This window comes from Talpa occidentalis, unplaced genomic scaffold, assembly GCF_014898055.3.
Source record: "Talpa occidentalis isolate TD23 unplaced genomic scaffold, MPIMG_talOcc4v2.1 talOcc4.8, whole genome shotgun sequence".
NCBI classification, from domain to species: Eukaryota; Metazoa; Chordata; class Mammalia; order Eulipotyphla; family Talpidae; genus Talpa; species Talpa occidentalis.
The window spans coordinates 107,111,139-107,132,077 of record NW_023605194.1 but is presented as its reverse complement, the minus strand read 5'-3'; the positions used below and the strand labels follow the sequence as shown (position 1 = coordinate 107,132,077).

The following is a 20,939-nucleotide window of genomic DNA, read 5'->3' as shown; positions in this document are numbered from 1 at the left end:
TTAATATTGCATTTTTATTGAGGTCTCCTTGGCTGACAACCGTGTGTATTTTAGGGTTATAGGTATAGTTCGTGGGGCTCCCTCCCTTTGGTCTCTGCACCCTCCTACTCCTTGTGCACGTTCAAAGAAAGTTCACGTCTGCAAATTTCAAGTGACGGCATTTTAAAGCGGCGTCTCAGCTTCACGGGGAAATGCGCGCGCTGCTTCCCATGACGCAGGCCGGCGGGGAGCATTTAAAAGGTGGTGTGCAGTTTCGTGATCTCCCGCTCCTGAAATAGAAGCGAAGGGTCAGTGAAGTGCGCTGATGGGTCCGTGTACTGATGAGGGACAGGTGGTCTTAAGGAGCTTGTTTTACAGGTCCTGCCTCTTGCGTTGGTTTCAAGATCCTTAATAGGTGTTGGGAAACACCGCAGGCTGGGGGCCTCCCGGGTGGCGCAGGGGCCTAAGGCTCAGTGCTATCAATGCAACGGCCTGAGTTCGAGCCCTGGCCAGGGAGCCTCACGCAGGTATGGTGTGGCGGACCTGTTGTGTCGTCTGCTGCCACTGCGTGTAGAGTGTGCGTGTAGAGTGTGCGTGTAGAGTGTGCGTGTAGAGTGTGCGTGTAGAGTGTAGAGTGTGCGTGTAGAGTGTGCGTGTAGAGTGTGCGTGTAGAGTGTGCGTGTGTGTGCGTGTAGAGTGTGCGTGTAGAGTGTGCGTGTAGAGTGTGCGTGTAGAGTGTGCGTGTAGAGTGTGCGTGTAGAGTGTGCGTGTAGAGTGTGCAGCGGGCGGGGACCAGGCAGCTGAGACTCAGGGCACTAAGACATGAGCCTCTCAGAGGCCCGACGCATGGCTGCTGCGCCAGCGCGCACCACACTGCATGTCCTGTAGACCATGCTGAGGACACAGCAGGCTGGGAAATGCAGATTACACAGTTCGAAAAACTGTCCACCATGATGAACCCGGAGCCCTCCCGTACAAGACTCTATGACAATTAAAAACAAGCAGAGACCTGGTTTTCCTCTTTCATCTCACCAAGATGGAGCAGCCAAGGAGACACATTGGAAGTTGGCAGATGCAATATGTCATCTGATGGATTTGGTTGCATGATCTGAAGTCTCTTCACTCTTCTAAGTCTGATCTCATTTGAAAAATTAAGTACATTTAAAGTTATTTTTAGCCAAAACATTCAGTCACTTCTTTCACGATTTCTGATATAATGAATGCACATGCACAGTGAAAGCGGTTGTTTTTCTTGCCACATTCTCCTCACACGTTCAAGAAATAGCTATAACCATTGTGCTGGGATCTGGACCCGTCCTCACAGCTTCAGGCCTTAGTGAAAATCCCTCAAGGCGTGTCCATGGGCGCCTGTCCCGCTGCAGCTGGGCAGACGGCCTGAGGCTCCCAGAGTCTCGAAATCCTCATCTCCAAAAACATAAACTGATCGCTGCCCCGTCAGCGCTTCCCACCGTGATGCTATTATAGAAATTGGAGAATTCTTCCAGTTGTTCCATTAAAAACAAACTGAGCTCAGTGAACTCAGGCTCGGGCTCCTTCTAGAACAAACACAAAACGCAGGCGAGAGCTTGTAACGCACAGACGCCGCAAGGACCCAGCCCCAAAACTCAGCGTTGGAAACTGCTTTATGAACCGTGCTGTCGGCCTGTTCCCAGAGGGCAGCCCAAGTCCCGCGTGCCTGCTTATGAGTTAGGTCTTCCAAGTGTTCTTCTACCATTTTCTCTGAAATTTCCAAAATATCGTATCACAGATTAAGACCTATGAAAATGCCGACTTGACCAGGGACCGGGTACACTCATTTGATTCTAAGTCCTGCATTTCTGCCCCTGTTGTCCTCTTGCACCAGTTTCAGAGCCCATCAAGAACCGCAGGCGACGCTGCATGTACAGTCCTTCGTTGGGTCATTTGTTCACGCCAGAGCTAGTGTTCTCATTCCCGAAAGCCCCGAGAAGAGGCTGCTGTCTGGCCAGAGCAGGCCCCGCCTTCCTCTTGTCGTTCAGGATTGAGGCTCTCCTTAGTGTGCAACACTCTGCCAAGACCAGAGTCTGACAGTTTCACCTGCGTTTAAAACCTAGGAGTAAAAAATATTTCCAATAATCCAATGAAAAATTCCATTTTCAATTTTTCTAGCCAACTCAGGTGTTTCATTCCAGTCTCTGCTTCTGGAGAAGAGCTGAAAGGTGTGGAAGGAAGGGGGAGCCGCTAGGTAAGGCGCAGGGGAACTCAGAGATGGAATGTCCGCTTTCACGCAGAGTTCACAACTTACAAAGAATTTATTTAGGCAATACAGAGCTTTTCTCAAATATTTTTCACAGAATTCCACACAGCAATCTACTAGAAAAGTAGAATTGTACAACGCCAAAATAACATTGTTTCTTAGTACAAATTGCTAGTCAAAAAAGGAAAGTGAGGTTTAATAACAGACAGTAAAAGGGGGGTTGCTGGATACAGCACCTGGCAGCCTCTAGTCTCAGACCCGAGGCGGGGAGCGCCGTGCACGCGCACAGGCAGCCCTCGGGGTGAGCTTTGGTACTTGCATTTACTTGAGAAGAAAACAAAAGTAGTGCACCCAGGAGCATTGCCATTTCATTTTGGTGTGCGATGAAGACAACAGGTCAGGAAAACATCGTCGTATCTCACACTTACTATAACATTAGCTTTTCTACACTAACCACACAGTAAACTAAAAAAAGCCTCTCCCAAACCATGATTTTCTAGGTCTAGAACATGCTTGAGGAATAATATTGACAGAAATCATTCATTGAGATGTTTTAAATTACATTTATTATAATTTAAACATTACCATTTAAATCCCAGAAACTCCAGTGCTGAAACAGCACGCACGTTTGGAAAAATACAGGACCCAAAGTACAGCATAAAATTCCCCTCTATCCCAGGATTAACCCCCTTCCCTACTATTAAAATCATATATTTTCCAAGATAACAGATAAAGGGGACTTCTTTTCATAACAGAGCTAGAATAAGTGGGTTTAATCGCCCCACGGTACGTTTCCATAATTGGTGAAAATAGACTTCTTGTTATGACTAAAAATATAGATTTTTTTTAAAACTACAGAACCCAGCAGCCAGTTTTCTGCTTTGCTATATACCCCCAAAAAAGTCAAGCAAAGTCTACAAAAATAGCAATTAACTTTAAAAAATATTTTCACTGTTTAGGGCAAATTTAAGTTACATTCAGATGTGATAGCTTCTCTAAGAGAAAGATGCTCTGGGGTCCTTCCCCCACCTCGGCCAGGGCCAGGCAGCACGACCATCAGTAGCGGGTTTGGTATTCATGATGCCACCGGTTAAAGTCATTGTAGAACAGAACGATGCTTCCTGAGGCCATGCCAGAAATGATGCACCTGGAAGAAGCAGGCAGATGTTTACATCGCGGGGATCTGTGACTAACCGCTCGCCGCAGATCACGGTAAGTCTAGATGATGGCAGTCAAACCTACACTTTTTGAGAACTCAGGGATGTCTGAAATTCTGTCCTGAGTGCTCTCAGTGCCCCTGCTGACACGCCAGAGTTTGCCTTTTCATGGAAAGTGCAGCCACTCACTCAAACCGGAATAAATTTGGTAATTTCTAAGGGGACCAGGCTGGTAATCCTACCTTATATTTTAGGTGTCAGAATCAACAGAGTCACAATCTCAAAATAATTGCTGGTGGAGGAAGCAACACACAAGCAAGTAGCAGGAATTGGACAGGTAAAGAATCAGTGAAAAATGAGAAAACAGTATTGACCAAAATTTGGGCTGAGGTCTAATCTACAGAAGTGTATTTTATGTCCATCATGCTGTAGGTAGGGGCCTAGTCCTCCTAACATAGCAGCTCACAAAATGATCACTAACAGCAGGACCTGCTACTACCAGTGCTTGCTTTCCTGTTCCTGACAAGGTGGGACAGGAAAAGCGGTGGACAGTGGTAGGACAGGTGTTTGCAGGAGCCAATCTTGGAGCTGCTCTAAGACCAAGCTGATTAACTTAGCACTTCCTCTACGCTTTGGTTAAGACCAGTCCTATTCAGTGTGTGTCCTAGTACCTCATATAAAAATTAAGAACTACAATGTGCTATCAGTACCAAAAAATCAGCTGAATATATGTCTTAGTAATTCCTTTAAAGAAGTGAACTAATCAAAAGGCAAGGCCTGGCTGAATGAATAAAAAAGCATGATGAGCTTATATGTTGTCTATGAAAGATTTATTTTAGCTCTAAAGACAGTTGAAAGGATGGAAAAGACTTGTCATGCAAGAAGTGATGATGAGAAGTGTGCGGGCCATAACAAGTAAACTGGGCTTTAAGCAAATATATGTTAAGGAAGAGAAGAGTAGTAGTATATTGCTAAAAGGGTCAATCCATCAAAAAAAAAAAAGCAATTACAAAAATAGACACCCACGCTGTATGGGGCAACAGAAAAAGGGAAAAGGAAAAAAATGAGAGACACTTGACTAACCCACTTTCCATAATGGGTAGAACAACCTGGAAATGGTAATAGAGTACTTGAACAATACTAAAATCCATTTGACCTTAATTATATATACTGTATGTACAGATCATCAGTACATGTTGGATTTTAATATTTCTGAAGTACTCCAATAACATGCAGTATACAAATTACATTATAGTTGAGCCACAACACACCATAATATAAATTCTGTATCGCATATGCTGTAAATGGTATATGACATAATAGCTTCATTACATGCCATGCAATAATTCCCTTATACATGGTATAAAAATCCATATTACATATGCTATAAAGACTATATATAGCATGGGTATGCAATTGCCTATATCATATTTCTATTATATGCCATGTTATAATTGCCTTAGCACATGTACAACAATTAACACACATATAATTCCCACAGCATATGAAATGAATGTTGCCCATGGTATAAACAATATATCACATATGTGATATTTCCTATACTGCATATGTAATAAACAGTATATTACATATGCAACACCACCTATATTATCCATGTCATATGTTCTTTATTGCATGCCATAATGCAGATATTACATATGTGCTATTCCTCCCCCCCCATAGCACATATGTAACAATGCTCATAGTGCATAGGAAAGATTGTTTTTTTTTAGTCCATGCTATAAATAATATATTACATATGCACTAATGCCTATATAGCACATGTAATATGTGCTTTATTAGCCATATTATAATTATCACATATGCCATATGTTGCTGTATTGCATGTGCTAGATTTTTTCCATATTAAATATGCTATATTTATATTACAGGCCATAGCATATGTAGCATATCTCATAGTCTTTATTGCATATGTAATATTGCCTATATTGCATAACAGCTAACTCATTACATTTTATATATATTCCATATTACACCTATATTATGCCATGGTATATATGTTTTTCATTGCATGTGCTATATGTATTTCCTACATTGCATGGCACAATAGTCTATATACTGCATTTGCTATACAATCTATTACATATACTATATGTTCTGTCTTAAATATTCTATAGTCTACATGACATGCTATTCTGTATTGTGTTTCTACAACACATTTTCTGCATTTCCTGATCCCTTGTTTGATTCCCCTACATTCCTCCAGTAAGTAAAACCATTTTTCTTTTTCCTTCTGACTTATTTCACTGAGCATAACGCCTTCTAGCTGTTGCTGCAAATGGTATGAGTTTATAGTTTTTGACTGCAATATGTATTTTATGTTGATGTATATATTTATACTCACATTTAAATATGTGAAATATATTTTATTAAAATATATTTTTTAGAATATATTTTAATAGCAATAGCATATGTATAAAATATTTACTTGACTATTAACATGTAAATGCATGTAAACTTGTATATTTGAAAACTGGATATGCACATACAGATACATGAATGTATACAAACGTGTGTGTATATATGAATTGAATGTGTAATATATGTATAGAAATATATCCCTTATTCAACAGCCTAATATACATTTTTCTCAGTGCACATGGAACATTCTCCAGGACAAGCCATATGTTAGAACACCAGACCACTAAACAAATTTTATGTGCAAATACATAACCAATAGGTCAAAGAACAAATTTCAAGGGAAATTAGAAAATATCCTGAAATAAAATGAAAACACAACAAACCTTACTGGTGTTCTAAAAGAAAAACTTACACCTCTAAACGCATACACTAGGAAGATCTCAGTAGCATAATTCTATACCTTATGGAACTAGAGAAAGAAAAATGGACAACAGGAACACAGAGAAAATCAGTAAAATTAAATCATTAGATGACTTTAAAAAAAAGGACTCAAATTACTAACATCATAAATTGGAAGCATTTTATAAGAGAATACCAGAACTATATGCTGAAACAAAAATCTTAGAGATACTATACCCAAACTGAATCATGAGGAAGCAGAAAATTGGAAGACTTATAACAAGTAATTCCCAATATAGAAAGCCCTGCACCAGATGGCATCACTGGTGACTGCCACCAGACATTTAAAAGGACGGATACTAACTCACAGTCTGCTAATAAGTTGAACAGGAGAGAACATTTCCTGACACTTAAGTCAGACGAACACATTACGAGAAAAATGTATAGACTAATATCCCTTACCAATGCACAACTTCAACAAATACTAGCAAGCCAAATTCTGCAGTATAGGAAATGTATTTTGCACCATGATCAAGTGCACAAGTACTTTTTTATATGGTGTAGTAAAAAATATGAACAGAATCAACAAAAACTGCATGATTGTCCCAATGGGTGCAGAAAAGGCATCTGGCAGAACTCAACATCCTTTCATGACAAAACACTCCAACTAGAAAGAGAAGGGACGTCCCCACATGTGATAGAGAGCAGAATAAGACAAGTATACCGGCTTTCGCCACTTCTGTTCAGTACGAGAGAGACTTCAGGAAGAGAATGGAAGGGAACACCACGAGCCATTAGGATCCCAATCAAAATCCCAATGAGCCATCACTCCACGCCAGCTGGATGAGTTCCATTTTAAAACAACCAAAATATAGCAAGTGTGGGCGAGGATGTTGAGAAACTGGAAACCTTTTATATTGCAAGTGGCAACAGAAAAAGGTTTCAGACACTATGAAAACAGTTGGGCATTTCCTTAAAAAGTCAAACAGAATTAACACATGACCCAGCAATACTACACCTGGTTATATGGCCAGATGTACAAGTGAAAAGCGGGATTTGTACGGCTATCTGTGCACGAGCATGTGCCGGACACAGATGAACAGGGGATGGTGCATGCCGTGGTGCCTCTCAGCACAGTGGACACGTTTTGAGAGATGTCACTCGGCAGTTTTGTTGTGCAAATGCTGGAGTGTAGCCGTGCACCAGCCCCCACACGCCGGCTCCAAGGTGGAGCCTGTGGGATATTCAGCTGCCTGGGGTGCTCAGCGAGCGACCATGCAGTCAGCTGGCACTCAGCCTTCCAGAGGAAGGAGATTTTGATACCCTGCAGCATGGATGAACCCCAGAAACATCACCATGTGTTACGTGCAATAAATCAGACACAAAAAAGGACAAATATGGTATGATTCCACTTTCAACATGTACCAGAAGACGCAACTGCACAGAGACGACACTGAGGGGAGCTGGGAAGGGCGAGAACAGCTGTGGAGGGTGATGATGGCTGCACAGCGGTGACCTGCACACTAAGAAATGACTTCAACGGCAAATTTCATGTATGTGTTACCACAATAAAAAAAAAAAAAGTTAAAATGAGTGACTGTGTATATATGAAGACTTGCATATTACATGACAGATAGAGGATCTCCCCCAAATTTGTCACTTGGTAAGAAATAAGCCAAATCTCTCCATTGAACCCTACTGAACAGAGAGACATTTTACATCAAATGTTTATGGCTCTTAGGAAAAAACATAAGAAAATAAAAGGCTTTCACGGCAGTGTAACTAGCGTGATTGTTCCTTAAATCCCACCTGTTCCCGGAGAAGTCAGTCTCTGTCCAAGAGCAGAAACATCATCAGAGAAATCCACACTTTTTCAGAAGCACATGGGCAACCCCAGTATTCGCTGACTTTTTTGACGGCAACACAGCCCCGCAGCCCAGCCCCACCCTCCCCACAGCCCATCCCCTGGGCAGCTGTTCCCGCAGCACCAGAAACCCGGGGCGCCCGCCTTACCTCTGGTCGTAGGACAGCGCCATGGCCCGGACGCCCGCGTCGCAGCCCGGGTAGGAGAAGAGCTGCTTGAGGTCAGACACTTGCCAGACCACGACCACCCCGTGGTCGCCCCCGGTGAGCAGGTACTGCCCGTCCCGGCTCAGCTGGATGGCCTGCGAGACAGGGCGACACTCAGCAGGGAGGCGGCGGGAGGGGAACTCAGTGCCCCCCCCACCCTACCCGTAGTTCCTGCACCCCGTCCAGGCCCCCCATGCAGGGAGCACGCATGCGTGTGGCACCCAAGGCGCTGAAGACTTGCCGCTTTTCAAAAATCAAATGGACATAATTGGGCAATATTGGAGTGTTCTGCCGTTTAAATTTTTGCACTTAAAGGATGAGGTGGCACACACTCAGTTCCTCAGGTGCCATGCGGGGGCGCCCGCTGTGGACTGGGCCAGCGCTGAGATAAGGAGCCTGCGGCATCCTTCGAGTTGCACCGTGGCCAGGCTAAGCCCACTGTGTACCAAGGCTTGGCAGGCAGTGCTAACTCACCTCATAACCCCAATAAAGCCTGCTCCCCTGGAGGCTGTGGCCCCCCGAGAGGAGACGGGCAGCCTGGGCACTTCCCTAGGCTTGCTGGATTGCTACAGCAGGAGGAGCGTGACCTGAAAGAAAACCATGACTCCCAAGGTTGATTCAGCCCCAGCTCAGGCACGGCCTTCTTTCCCCAGGACTGCCTGTGTCAGAAAGTGCAAGCCCCAAAATCTGCTCTTCCATCCTGTAAAAACGGGCCACATGCAGCCCACCGCCTATTTTATACGACCACATTTTTTAATGGCTGAAAAAAATCAAGAGTTCTATTCCATGTCACACTGAAAATTACACGAGTTTCAAGCCTCAGTGCCTGTAAGGGTTACTGGAACAGAGCCACACGAATAGCTGCAAGAGTGTACAGAGCCTGCAGAGCCCGAAATATTTACTGTTTGTCCCTTTACAGAAAAAGTGGGCCAACTCCTGACAGAAAAGGTCCCTCCCTACTGCAAGAGCTAATCCTGTTACCCCTGCCTGCCAAGCCTTTTCCTGGGGTACACATTTCCTTTCTTTACGTGGCACTAGGAATTCTAAAACGTGTTGCAACACCTGTAATCTGTGTCCACGTGGACACAGTGAAATGTGGGAATGAGACTGTGGCTAGCAAGCCAGAAAGAAAACCCACTAACTTCTGAAGAGTATATTTCCTCTGCTCTGCACTCACTGTAATACAGTTACCTCGAGTCTTTACCCTGTGACTTTTTTTTAATCATAGAAAAACAAGGACTATTTCATTGCCGTTCATTTACATGCACGTAACAGGACAACTCTTAGCGGTTTTGCATACATACCTCATTCTCAAGAATGGAAAAATACATCGAAGAGATGAAAACCCTGCCTGTCCTTAACTCTTAACCACATATAAACAGTAAGATTTTTCAAGAGAAATAAAAATCAAATCCTGCCCCCTCCTACCTGCCCCCATTGCACAAATGGCGATCTCCAGGGAGTATGGGGAGCGCCGGTGAAGACCAGGACAAATAATTATTTGCTATACTTATCAAATTCAGCTGCTGAAAGTCCATTAACCTTATTCCTGTGGCCCACTTGAGTTTCATACTTGAGGCGTTTTACTGGGTAAGTGCTATATTAAAACAAATTAAACCCATTAATCTTTAACTCTTTGTTCTAGCAAAGAACCTTGAATTCTAGCTTTGTGCGGCATTAAATAAAACCTGAGTACACATCCACCAGCATTCAAAACATTCTCATAAGTGAGGTTCCTGTCAAAGTGCAAAAAACATTCTGTCTGCTTTTTTCCTAAGCAACTGTCAATTCCCTTGGAGGGAAGGGCCAGGGCACCGCAGCCCGCCACCTGCCACCCCCGCCCAGGTCCCACAGTCCTTCATTCCATGCCTCTGCAGTGTCCAGACTGGGTGAGACTAGAGAGCTTAAGAGAGCCCCCGAGATGTGTCCGTCTTGTCCTCGGACACCCCGAGTGCCTTGGGGAAGGCCACACCCGGCCACACCCGGCTACCCCAGGGCTGAGGAGGACCAGCGGTCAGTGTGCTGGGACGGGCACATCCTCAACGCAGCTTCCTGTCCTCGGGAGAAGGAGAAAAATGGATCCCTCTGGGTGCAATGGTGGATAAAAGAACGCTGCTGCTTCGCACAGGCTGCCTACTTACATTTAAGTTATTCATTAAGATACCTAACCACCGCCTCGCGGATGTGCTCTGCTGTGTTAACCAAAATGCCACGAAACAATCTGGCATCTAAATAAAAACAGGTGGGAGGCCTCAGTGACTGCAGAGGTTGCCCAGGCTACATGCCTGCGGGGTTCCTGGTTTAAGAAGCAGCTTTATTTCTGGTCTGCGCTGATGGCTAACTTGCTCCCAGGGTCTCCCTTCCTTACACAGGCTCAGGTGCAAGGGGGAGCTGGAGCGTTTCCCTTTGATGGTCCTGACCGGCGCCTCCTCCCCGAGGCGGTGAGCGGTGCGTGGCAGTCTCTGGAGCCGTGAGCAGGCAGCGCTCGCTTTAGACCAGCTCGCTTTAATCACACAGTTGCCACCTGTGAGTTAGTATGATAAAGTGCAGAAGTGCTGGGGAAAACGCAATGGATTGTTTAAGCCTATAATCCAGTGGGAAATATTACCAAGGAAAAAACAATGGCCATCGGGCAGGGAGGGAAACCCGCTCGTGGGAGGCCTGCGTCGCCTCCCTGCCGCCGCCTCCAGGAGCAGCTCGGAGCCTCTGGTGCTAACTGAAATGCCACAGAAATTGTTTTAGCCAGCAAGGGATTTCAAATTCTTTTAGAGATTTACTAGTGTAGCTGACGATATAATTGCAACTCAAAGTGACAGATTATCAACATTATGATTGTAAAGACAGAAGGAAAGGAAAACCTCCGATGTGTACTTTCTTTAAATGAAGTGTGGGAGGAAAGGAAAATAAAAGCCAAGTGTCCGTGTGTGCACTTTCTGGTGGAGGCGGTCAAAACGCAATGGAGAAAAACTCGGAATTTTTCTAGGATACAGGAGCAACAAGTGGCCCTAATTTGATCAACGTGATCTCTCTCTAGGGTTTTATTCCCTCTAATCCTTCCTGACTCTAGTATTTACTTGAGAGAGGGTTGATCAGACTCGATCCAGGAAGCCAGGAGCGTTTAGATAGCCTCGGTCACCCCTGGTCAGCACCAGCACCGAGAACAATCTCCAGAGCAGCCTAACGCCTCCCTCATCGGCATGGGCAGCCTCCTCCCTCCGACCGTGTGCTGCTGCACTTCCCACATGCCCGGAAAATGACAGGCGCGCCACGGGTTCATTTTTCCTTAGGTAACCTGCACCAGGAAGCGTGGGGGTGAGGAGGACCTGGACACAACAGCCTCTCCAAAGGGCCGTCCTTTTCTCCTCAACCTCCAAGAGCCCCGTCCTGAAAGTGATGCAGGTCCCTGCCGGTTACTGAATAGGAAAGAAGATTTGCTTAATTCACATGAAATTTGAAGCCCAACCCCCTTCACGTGGCACGTACTGGTCTGGTCATGTTATGCGTGGAGAAGCAGGAGTTGAGGTTAACCCTACACGGCCATGCTCCGCACGCCGCCGCCGTCGGCCCATTCAAAGGTGAGAGGAGCCGACTGCAGCCTGCTCCAGCACACTGTCGTAGCTCTGACATTCAGGAACCAGCAAACAGTTCACTTTCTTAAATAAAAACCAAAACCCCGTGTAAAATCATAGCACGCCACCCAGGATGACTTCACAGATCTCAAAGAAACCCCTTCTGCTGAGGCTCCTCCTGGCCTTGGCTCGGTCTCCGGCACCGAGCACCGGGCTGAACAACACGCAGCTCTGGGGGACAGTCTGGGGTCCAGGCAGTGCCGCGCCTTGTCCTTGGGCTGCCTGATGATTTTCTTCTGGGGTGGACAGAAGGCCTCGGCACCTCAAAAATAGGTTTGAGAGGGGGGAGGACTCTCCCTCCCCCGGTCACACGGAGGCAGACGCGCGCGTGCCGACGCGGCGGAGGTGCACTCACCCTGATGTTGTCATCCGTCTCCACTGTGGCCTGGAGTTTCCCGTTCACGCTGAAGGTGCAGAAGCAGCCGTTCTCATAGAATATGACACAGTGGCCCTCTCTTGACGCCTGAATGAGTTTTGGTTTCAGGCAATTTTCAGGACCCTCCAAAGTCCTCAATAAGTCTCCATTCATGGAATGTATGAGACACGGTCCTTCTGGCAAAGAGGTGAGACAAAAGGCCAAGTTCATTTTTAATAAGAGCGAGAGATGTGACCTGAATCTTGAGTAAGATCAAAGAGGACAGTAAAACCACATGACAGTTGAAGAAAGCTTTCGAAAGTTATCTATCCTATATCTATTCTCTCACAAAATCTCCCCAGCGTGCCGATCAGATCCGTGGAAGCAGCTGAGTCACTGACTTCTCCTCAAGCGAAAGGAAGTTAATTTATGAAATTCATTACACAAAGAAGTGATAACAATGTGAGGAATTTAGAAAGGAACAGATTTTAAATCCTACAAGAGCTTCCAGGGAGGTTGGGACACAAGCAAACACGGCTCACATGATTCCCCAAGTTACACAGACCCGGAGAGCAGCACGTGGGCAGTTTCTGAAGGCCCCGGCCTTTCCCCCTCCCACTGCCCACACCTTTCTAGGGAAGGGCAGTTCGGGTGGTCCCCGCCCCACAGTAAGTTCTTCTGCTTCTCCTTGTCAAGCAAGCAGCAGCGCTCAGTACTCCCAGCACGCCCCGCTCTGCAGGCTGACTGGCCGCAGGCTGGATGCTTGACAAGGGACCTGCCGGCAGTCCACGGAGAGCAGAACCTTCCACTAACTGTGTCTGCAACATGCAAAGCTAAACATCAGGTGAGCAAAGTCGGTCGCGTGATCAGTTCTAAGAGGGGTCTGAGGTGGACAAGAGGGTGACTGGGGTACGCACCCTGCTGTTCTCTGAGCTGAGTTACTCGTGGCTACATGGACTCATCCGTGTTCCCACACAAGACAGCCGCAAGCATGCCCTTTGGAAAATAAGGCCCTCAGCTTTTTCTTGACCACTAAGAGAGTTATTACATCTTCAGTTTTCTCAGCCTAAGTACACCCAGCCAGTCTTTGCTCTGCATGGCTCCGGCATGCCTCCATTTCAGTTATAACTCCAGCGCACCAATCCTTCGCAACCTCAGCTGAAGCTTCAGTCAACACAGTGCTTGCATCAAGCGCGCTTCAGGACCTGCTCTTCGGCCTACGAATCACTGTGTGAAGAACTGTGCATCGTGACTTCTGACCAACTACTTCACTTCTCTCAAAGTCAGTGAATGGACACGCATGTCTGACACGTGGCTCCTGCACAGACAGCAGACTGTTTCCCGTGGGAAGCAAGCACAGCCTGTGAGGTGGTAGGTTCATTTTACATGTCTACTTTGAATGACATATAGTCCAAAAACTCACGTTAGCTGAGGATATATGAAATTATACTGGGTAGAAGAAGGGGGAAAAGGCAGTAGTTACAGAATTCTTGCTGTCATTATTATTTCATTGCTTTGACCAACTAAATTTTTAAACATGATCCTCTGAATATTTAATGTCTTGTTAGCTAGACTAAGTATTACAGTTCAAGAAACAGAGATAGTTTCTGCTTCCCCATTAGGTAAACCTGAAAGATGGGAGCTGGGAGTACTTTTCTGTGTGTTCAGGCCACAGCACAAGGCAGAGACAGAGATGCATGGACTATCACAATGGAGTAAGAAATGAACTGGAAACAGCTCTCAGTTCAGTCAGATCCTGCTTTGTTGTGTGTGCTTTTGGGAAGCTTGCTTACTATCTTTGCCCAAAATAGATGCTGCTGCTACTAGGGCAAGCCTCCAGGCAAAGCAGCTTCACTGTCTCTCCAGCCCATTCTCAGTGTCATCCTGCCCCTGCCTGGTTCTGAGATCTGGAAGTTAAGCTGGATCAGAGGTTTCCATTCAGGTGTGAGATGGAGCTCAGCCCAGTCAGAACCCAGGAGAATAAACAAATGACAAAGCTGTTCCTTGTTCTAGCCTCACTCTTTAGGGCAATGTTGTGAAACAGAATGTCCTCTTGATGGCAAGACTCCATGACTGTGCGGCCCTACACAGTCGCCACTAGTCCTGTGTGAACCCAAGCCCGAGTGTGGCAAGTGCCTCCAAGGAACTGAACGTTTCGGTCATTTTAGCTAAACAGCTCTATCTGTGGTCAGCTACTGGCCACCCTAACAGTGCAGCTTTAGACTTAAAGGTGCCACATTCATGTCTGGTAACTTGTTACCAGATGATGCAAAGAAACACGTCCATTTCATGAAGGGGCAGGAACTGACCTTTAGAGCCACTCAATACCAGGCCGAGCTCAGCACAGATGGCGGCACACGTGATCTCATAGTCGTGTCCTGTCAAAATGGCCCGGGGAGTGGTGGTCTCACCTTTGGGAAAAAGCAGATGAAAAGAACAAATCAAGTACTCATAGGGGATTACCTCCCTCGACTCAAACCAAATAGTAACTTGTTCCTAATTCCCATAATGCCCAGATCTTTAATTTATTGTTTCAAACTATGTTTAAAAAATTCTGTTATAGAACTAGATCCAAGAGGGCCTCCCCTGGTGGCACAGCGGTTGAGCGCTGGGCTGCAAAGCTGCCCACAGCCTCTGCAGCACTGGTTCGATCCCCGGCCACTGGCGAGGGTCCCACATGGCGCGTAGACCTCTCCTGCCGCCCGCTGCTCCCCTCAGCAGTGTATTTCGTCAGTCTGCCTGTTCTGTTCCCCATTCTGGCTCTGATGAATTCTCTCACCCTCCCGCGCTTCTGACTGTACCCAGTGCTTGTATAAATAAATAAATAAATCTTAAAAAAAAAAAAAAAAACTAGATCCAAGAGATATGCTGTAATTTCATGACCAACTGTTACTAAATTTCTAATCCTTACATGATGATCAAACTATAGTTGAAAACTGAGTAAAATAAGACCAAAAGCTGCATTATGAAATTCCTCAGATAGTTTTCGAATAAACATAAGCCCCCTGATTAGATGATCTATGGGTGAGTCTAACAGCAGGAACTTCGGCTTAATTCATATTTCGAAGAAAGGCAGAGCTGCCTCCCCCCACTACCTCCCACCCTCCTGGCCCAGAGGACACGAGACCCCTGTCCTACTGAAGACAGTCTGGAATAGGATTCTGACCTCCAGGCTTTGTATTTTCCTGATACATCAATTTCACAGAGTATTTTTCCTATAGTTCATTCAAAGAATAAAGGGGAAAGTTCTTACAAGTCTGATAACAACTGAAAATGAGGGGAGGTGGTGAAGAAGGGGCACAGAGAGGGACTGTCAAATAATGGGAGCTGTTTCAAAACATTTTCACAGGCAGCAGGAAGGCATTCTGTATTCTGGTCCCAAACTGAACAGAAGATGGTTGGCCTATAAGGATCCTATACCATGGATGGCCCCAGAACAGAGAAGTGAAAAATAATGGATTTGATTTTTGCCAGGCCACAAGGATAAAAAATTCTATATTTAGCCTGAGGAATACTATGCTAAGACTAAACAAATCTTTTACTTTTACAGTCTTTGGGGGAAAAGCCACAAAAAAAAAAAAAAAAAAAAAAAAACCCCTTTTAAATGAGACTAGAGAGCAATATTCTGTAAATATCTTGGTTTGGATTGGCTTTAATGTGACTGATAAATGCCACTGAGTATCCACAAAGGTGCAAATGTAGCCAAAACGCAGCTCACCCCACCAGTGGCAGAACTCTCTGTAAAAGAAGGAGTCGTCTCCCCAGCCCCAGGCCCTGCGTCAGCCTTGGAATAGCCATGGACTGAGGAGAGAGCTGGTCAGCCAGGGAAAGTCCAGCAGAAATGTGCCCTGGGGAAGGCAACTGCTGGCTGTCAAAGAAAATGAAACTAGCTTCCAAAGGAGTGGCTTTTTATGATGGGTCGATGAGTTCTCTGCATTTCATGCAAACTATGTGTACACACTCATGTTCTTCTGTGGGAAACAGAAGAGGAGGAATTGGAAATAGGTTTTACTGAATGCACAGAGATCCATGACCCCCCCCAAAAAACAAAAACAAATTAAAAAAAAAAAAAAACAAAACAAAAAGGGTGAGAGGCCCCAGCAAGAAGACAGAGGTTCAGCACCTGCACATCTAGCCCCGTTTCCCTGGAGCCTGCATCTGCTTTCTGTGGAGCCATCACAGAGAGTCACACCAGTGCCCTTACTGGGATACATGCCACAGACATGTGTGTGTCCCCAGCCTCACAGGGGCTTTTGGTGAAGGCAGGGAGTTCTGAGACCAAGGTCAAAGGGGCATTATCTCAAACCGTGTACTACGCTGGCTGCACTGCGCACAGCCACACGCTGGGCCTGGGTGCAAGCTTAGTGACAAAGAGACGCCCCGAATGACATTACAAGGCAAGGGGATAAATGGACCTCAGAGCTTGGTTTCATGTGATCCCTGGTTTAAAAACTTTAGAGAGGGGCGCCTCCCTGGTGGCACAGGGGTCAAAGTCAGCACTGCCAAGCTACTGCCAACCACTATGGCGTGATTTAGATCCCCGGTCAGGGAGCTAACCCTGGCCACGGCGGAACTCTCCTGTCTCGCCCGCGGCTCCCCTCAGCAGTGTATTCAGTAGACCTGACTGTTCTGCTCCCCACTCTGTCTCTGGTGAATCCGCTCACCCCCTCACACCTCTGGCCCAAACCTCAGTTCCTGTATGCATAAATAAAAACATATCTTAAAAAAAACAAACAAACTTTAAGGAGGGAAACCCACCTCAATTTCAAAGCTGACATTTTCCTAGCCAGAAAGATTTTATCACAAGAGCAACTACTTTTTTCTTAAGAAGTACAAACCTTGGGGAGATTTTTAAAGAAGCAAATAACATAAGCCAACTTGTACTTAACTTTCTACAAAAGATAAGCCTTGCCAGAAAAACTAGAAATGAATGTATTAAGTTTTAAAATGTCCCAAAGCTTCAGCTCTCATTCACGGCGCCCCTTCCCTAAGACACCCTGCAAGCCAAAATGCTGAGTGACAGTATTTTTTAAATTGATGCCCCATTATGTGGATTGCAATGTTTTTATAATAAAAAAAATAAAATCATTAAGATCTAAGGAATGCATTTCAACATGACTCCCCATTTTTGGTCTGCATAAATTATTTTACGGTGGAAGACCTGTGTTTTTACTTGAATTGTCTTGGAATTCTGCAGTGGAAAGTGAAGGTTTGAAGGAAAACTGATGGCGACTGAAAGCAACCTGAGTGTAGGCCAAAGTAAACAAAGGACAAATGGGTGGTGGCGGCCCAGAGGACAGTCACTGAGACATGTCAGCACCAGCCTCTTGCTTTCTAGAGCTAAGAATATTTTCTCAGGGACATGGGGAGGAAGTGAGATTATAGTCAACTATTTTTGTTTCATGTCAAAGGGTTGAAATACTCTTCTAATTACCCTGTAGAATTATTTTACATACCAAATAGTCTATGACTATAAAGTTAGGGCTTAGGAAGCCTCATGATTAGCCCCAAAAAGTGGGTTAAGATACAAGCATTCCTTTTTGCAAACTCATAATTTAGACTTCTTTTTATAAGCCTAAGTACTTGCGTTATACTGGCACTATACACCAACATTTTCTCCCCACAAATCAGGAGACTCATACATACGGTGTGATTTCTAAACTGAAAAAAGATTTTTCTTTTCCTAGGGCCTTTAAATAAAGAACTGTTCAGTGCTAGAACTCTGGCTTCAAAGTTTGGCAAAATATTCCCAAACCCAGGAAGCAGGTTAGACAGCTCAGGAAATATAGGAAAAAAGGGGGCAGGGAAAGAAAAACAACAAATTAAAAGCACAAGGGTAAACTTATGATCATTGGGTTCTTCTCACAAACACTCACTGGCTTTCCAGTAAAAAGACTGTGCTACTTAAGTTCCCTCCTCTTTAGGAAATATACATACATGAATGGCCTCTAAAAGTCCACGCACAACAATATGAAGAGACATTTTGTCTTAGAAAGTTTTGGGGTTTTTTTTGTTGTTGTTGTTGTTGTTTTTTGTGGGATCCTCGCCGGTGGCCGGGGATCGAACTGGCGCTGCAGAGGTTGCGGGCAGCCTCGCAACCCAGCGTTTAACCGCTGCACCACCAGGGAAGGCCCAGAAAGTTATTTCTGGTCTTGTTTAAAAACCGAACTCAGTACCATTTCCTCTGCTGTGCATATCAAACAATCTTTTAAGTTTTCTTCTTAACCAAAAACCTGCTTAGAATAAATATTTGTTGGAAGTTCATTAGTTCCAATAAACCAAATGCTTTAAATATTAAAATTTGACTACAGTAAGCAGGATTATATGGGATTTAAATTCAACAGGTCCAAAATGTTTCAGGCTCAACAGATGTAGAGGAACCACATAGAGTGAAATTACTAAGGGTAGAAGGTATAGGCACACGGGCTTTATGTGTGGCCCACGGAACCTATTTATCTCTCTGTAGTTACACTGCTACACATCATCCTGGATCACAGGCAGACCAAGCATTAAGATCCCTCACAAAGGAAAGGCAGAAGTCGTACTTAAATCTGTCTATATTTCTATCTGGAGCTGGAAGTAAAATTTAGGAATCATATAACTCATCCTCATCGTAGCACTCACCTACATCTGTCCTCCCAGATTCTTTTCAGCCCACAGGGTTATACCTAAGAGGAAAATCATCTCGAAGAAGACAATATTGGCCATATATTACTTTTTCAAATTCCCTCAACCTAGTACTATCGCTCTCTGAAATCTCTAGCCCAAATTAAGAGGGTTGGGGAAGACTCCCTCAAAATATTAGGTTAATCCTTTGATAAAATTTTGCAGTAGTTAATGGATACAAAAAGTTTTGACTTTTGCTGAGATAGTAGAATCTGCCAAAAGCTAGGTCACAAAGCAGAAGAGTTTCCCTTAAGAACATTTTTAAAAGTCTTATTGCTTGAAAAATCATCATGGCTTTCAATAAAGCTGAAAGAAAAATTTATCTTGCTGCTACTTTCAGGGGCTGCACTTTAAACGCTTCTTAAAGAAAAAAGAAAAAAGAGGATAGATGTCTTGAACTGCTTTGAAAAGCCTGAGCAACTACTTCAAAGGAATGGGAGTCTTTGTCCAGAGAACAGGTTTATGGCTCCTGGTGCAGATCCTCAGCAAAGGCTGACAGGACACGCGGTGAATCTACAGGAATGGCCTTAGAGGAAGAGGAACAAGTCAGAGGACATTAAAGACAGTCCAAATCCGCTAAGGACACTAGGACACATCAGTGTTTCCAGCTGTGCACTTCTCAGAACATAATCCTAATACTATGTTTTACCTTGTAGACACTACTACAAGAGCCCAGCTTGCAGCTAAGCTTCACAAGCAAAAGACCCACTTAGCATTTACAGTAAACCCCTGTTTAAAATATTAGGTGAAATGTTTTACACCACCAGGCAGAGTAACAAATGTTTTTATTAAATGTGTTTCTTTGGTGTCCTCATAACATTAAGCGTTTTTCCTCATCAAATGGACTCTGAACTACTTAACATCTGAAAAAAGAGAAGAGGAAACAGTAATTTCTCTAGAATCCTGCTCATAAATATCCGAAAGAAAAGTATTTAAAAAGATCTGTCTCCATAAAGGGAAAAGGGCTTAATAATCCAGGTTAAAAAAAAAAAAAAAAAAAAGACCTGGCATGTATTTCTGGCATTTTTTGAGCTGCACTTCAAAAAACGAACAAACATCTTAATGCTTTTGGTGTCAACTCCTCAGTCTTATGAAAATTAAGTTACTTTACAATGCACAGCAGTTTTTTTTTTTTTGATAGTAAGTTTTTTAAGATTGATTTATTTATACAAGCACTGGGTACAGTCAGAAGCGCGGGAGGGTGAGAGAATTCACCAGAGCCAGAGCAGGGAGCAGAGCAGGCAGAAGGACGAAATACACTGCTGAGGGGAGCAGTGGGCGCAGCAGGAGAGGTCTGCGCGCCATGTGGGACCCTCCTCCGGTGGCCGGGGAGCAGCAGGATCGAACCGGCGCTACAGAGGCTGCGGGCAGCTTTGCAACCCAGCGCTCAACCACTGCACCACCAGGGAGGCCCCAGCAGAGTTCTTATTAACAGTTTAAATATGTTGTTATTAGCAGAGAGAGAACCTTATTCATCCATTCACTATTTTTTTATACCAGCTGTAATGAATGAAGTGTGGTTCAACATTTCCCTAGTCTTAGTTTTGTAGAGATAAACTTGGTTCTTCCTATTAATACTTAGTTCAGATGACTCCTGGCCAGGAAGTTAACATTTCCCATTGCTTACTCATTCATTCCTTCACTCCATTTGCTCAACACCATTGGCTGGATATATAACCAATGCACTGCAGAAACAAGGAAAGGAAAAACCTATGGCCTTCTATTTGTAAACGACTTTACTTTAAATGTTCACTGGATCAGGTTTTTGTTGTAAACCTGCAAATTATAATAATGTATGTAACTGGAAAGGTTAGAAAGCTGTGCTGAAATCCAAAAAAATTTTTTGTTATATTTGCTCTTCCATATATGCACATGTTCTGCCTCTCTCCCACTACCATCTGACCTGTTAGAGAAGCAAAACAAAATATGAAACCTGGTTTTGTTAAAAACGAAAGTATGTCAATAGAGTACTCTCTCTGAAAAAGATTTGTTTGAAAACCTAAATAAGTGTATATAGATGAAAAAAATCTAAGTATTCCACATTATATGCCAGTTATTTACTAAGA

General features: G+C 44.4%; 2 protein-coding genes across 6 annotated transcripts in view; one reads left to right on the top strand and one right to left on the bottom strand.

Annotated features, from left to right (window-relative positions):
- Positions 1-4,925, top strand: part of DCLK2 (doublecortin like kinase 2) — a 135,925-nt gene extending 131,000 nt beyond the window's left edge. For both annotated transcript variants that reach the window (XM_037497451.2, XM_037497450.2), the window contains exon 16: positions 2,128-4,925. In XM_037497451.2, coding sequence (XP_037353348.1) covers positions 2,128-2,343 — 216 coding nt within the window. In that variant the 3' untranslated portion in view covers positions 2,344-4,925. The remainder of the gene's footprint in view (positions 1-2,127) is intronic.
- Positions 2,234-20,939, bottom strand: part of LRBA (LPS responsive beige-like anchor protein) — a 493,454-nt gene continuing 474,748 nt past the window's right edge. For 3 of the 4 annotated variants that reach the window (XM_037497443.2, XM_037497442.2, XM_037497444.2), the window contains exons 54-57: positions 14,517-14,618; positions 12,208-12,404; positions 8,167-8,318; positions 2,234-3,362 (exon numbers count right to left, since the gene is read on the bottom strand). In XM_037497443.2, coding sequence (XP_037353340.1) covers positions 3,272-3,362; positions 8,167-8,318; positions 12,208-12,404; positions 14,517-14,618 — 542 coding nt within the window. In that variant the 3' untranslated portion in view covers positions 2,234-3,271. The remainder of the gene's footprint in view (positions 3,363-8,166; positions 8,319-12,207; positions 12,405-14,516; positions 14,619-20,939) is intronic. The other variant, XM_037497445.2, reaches the window with a different exon arrangement.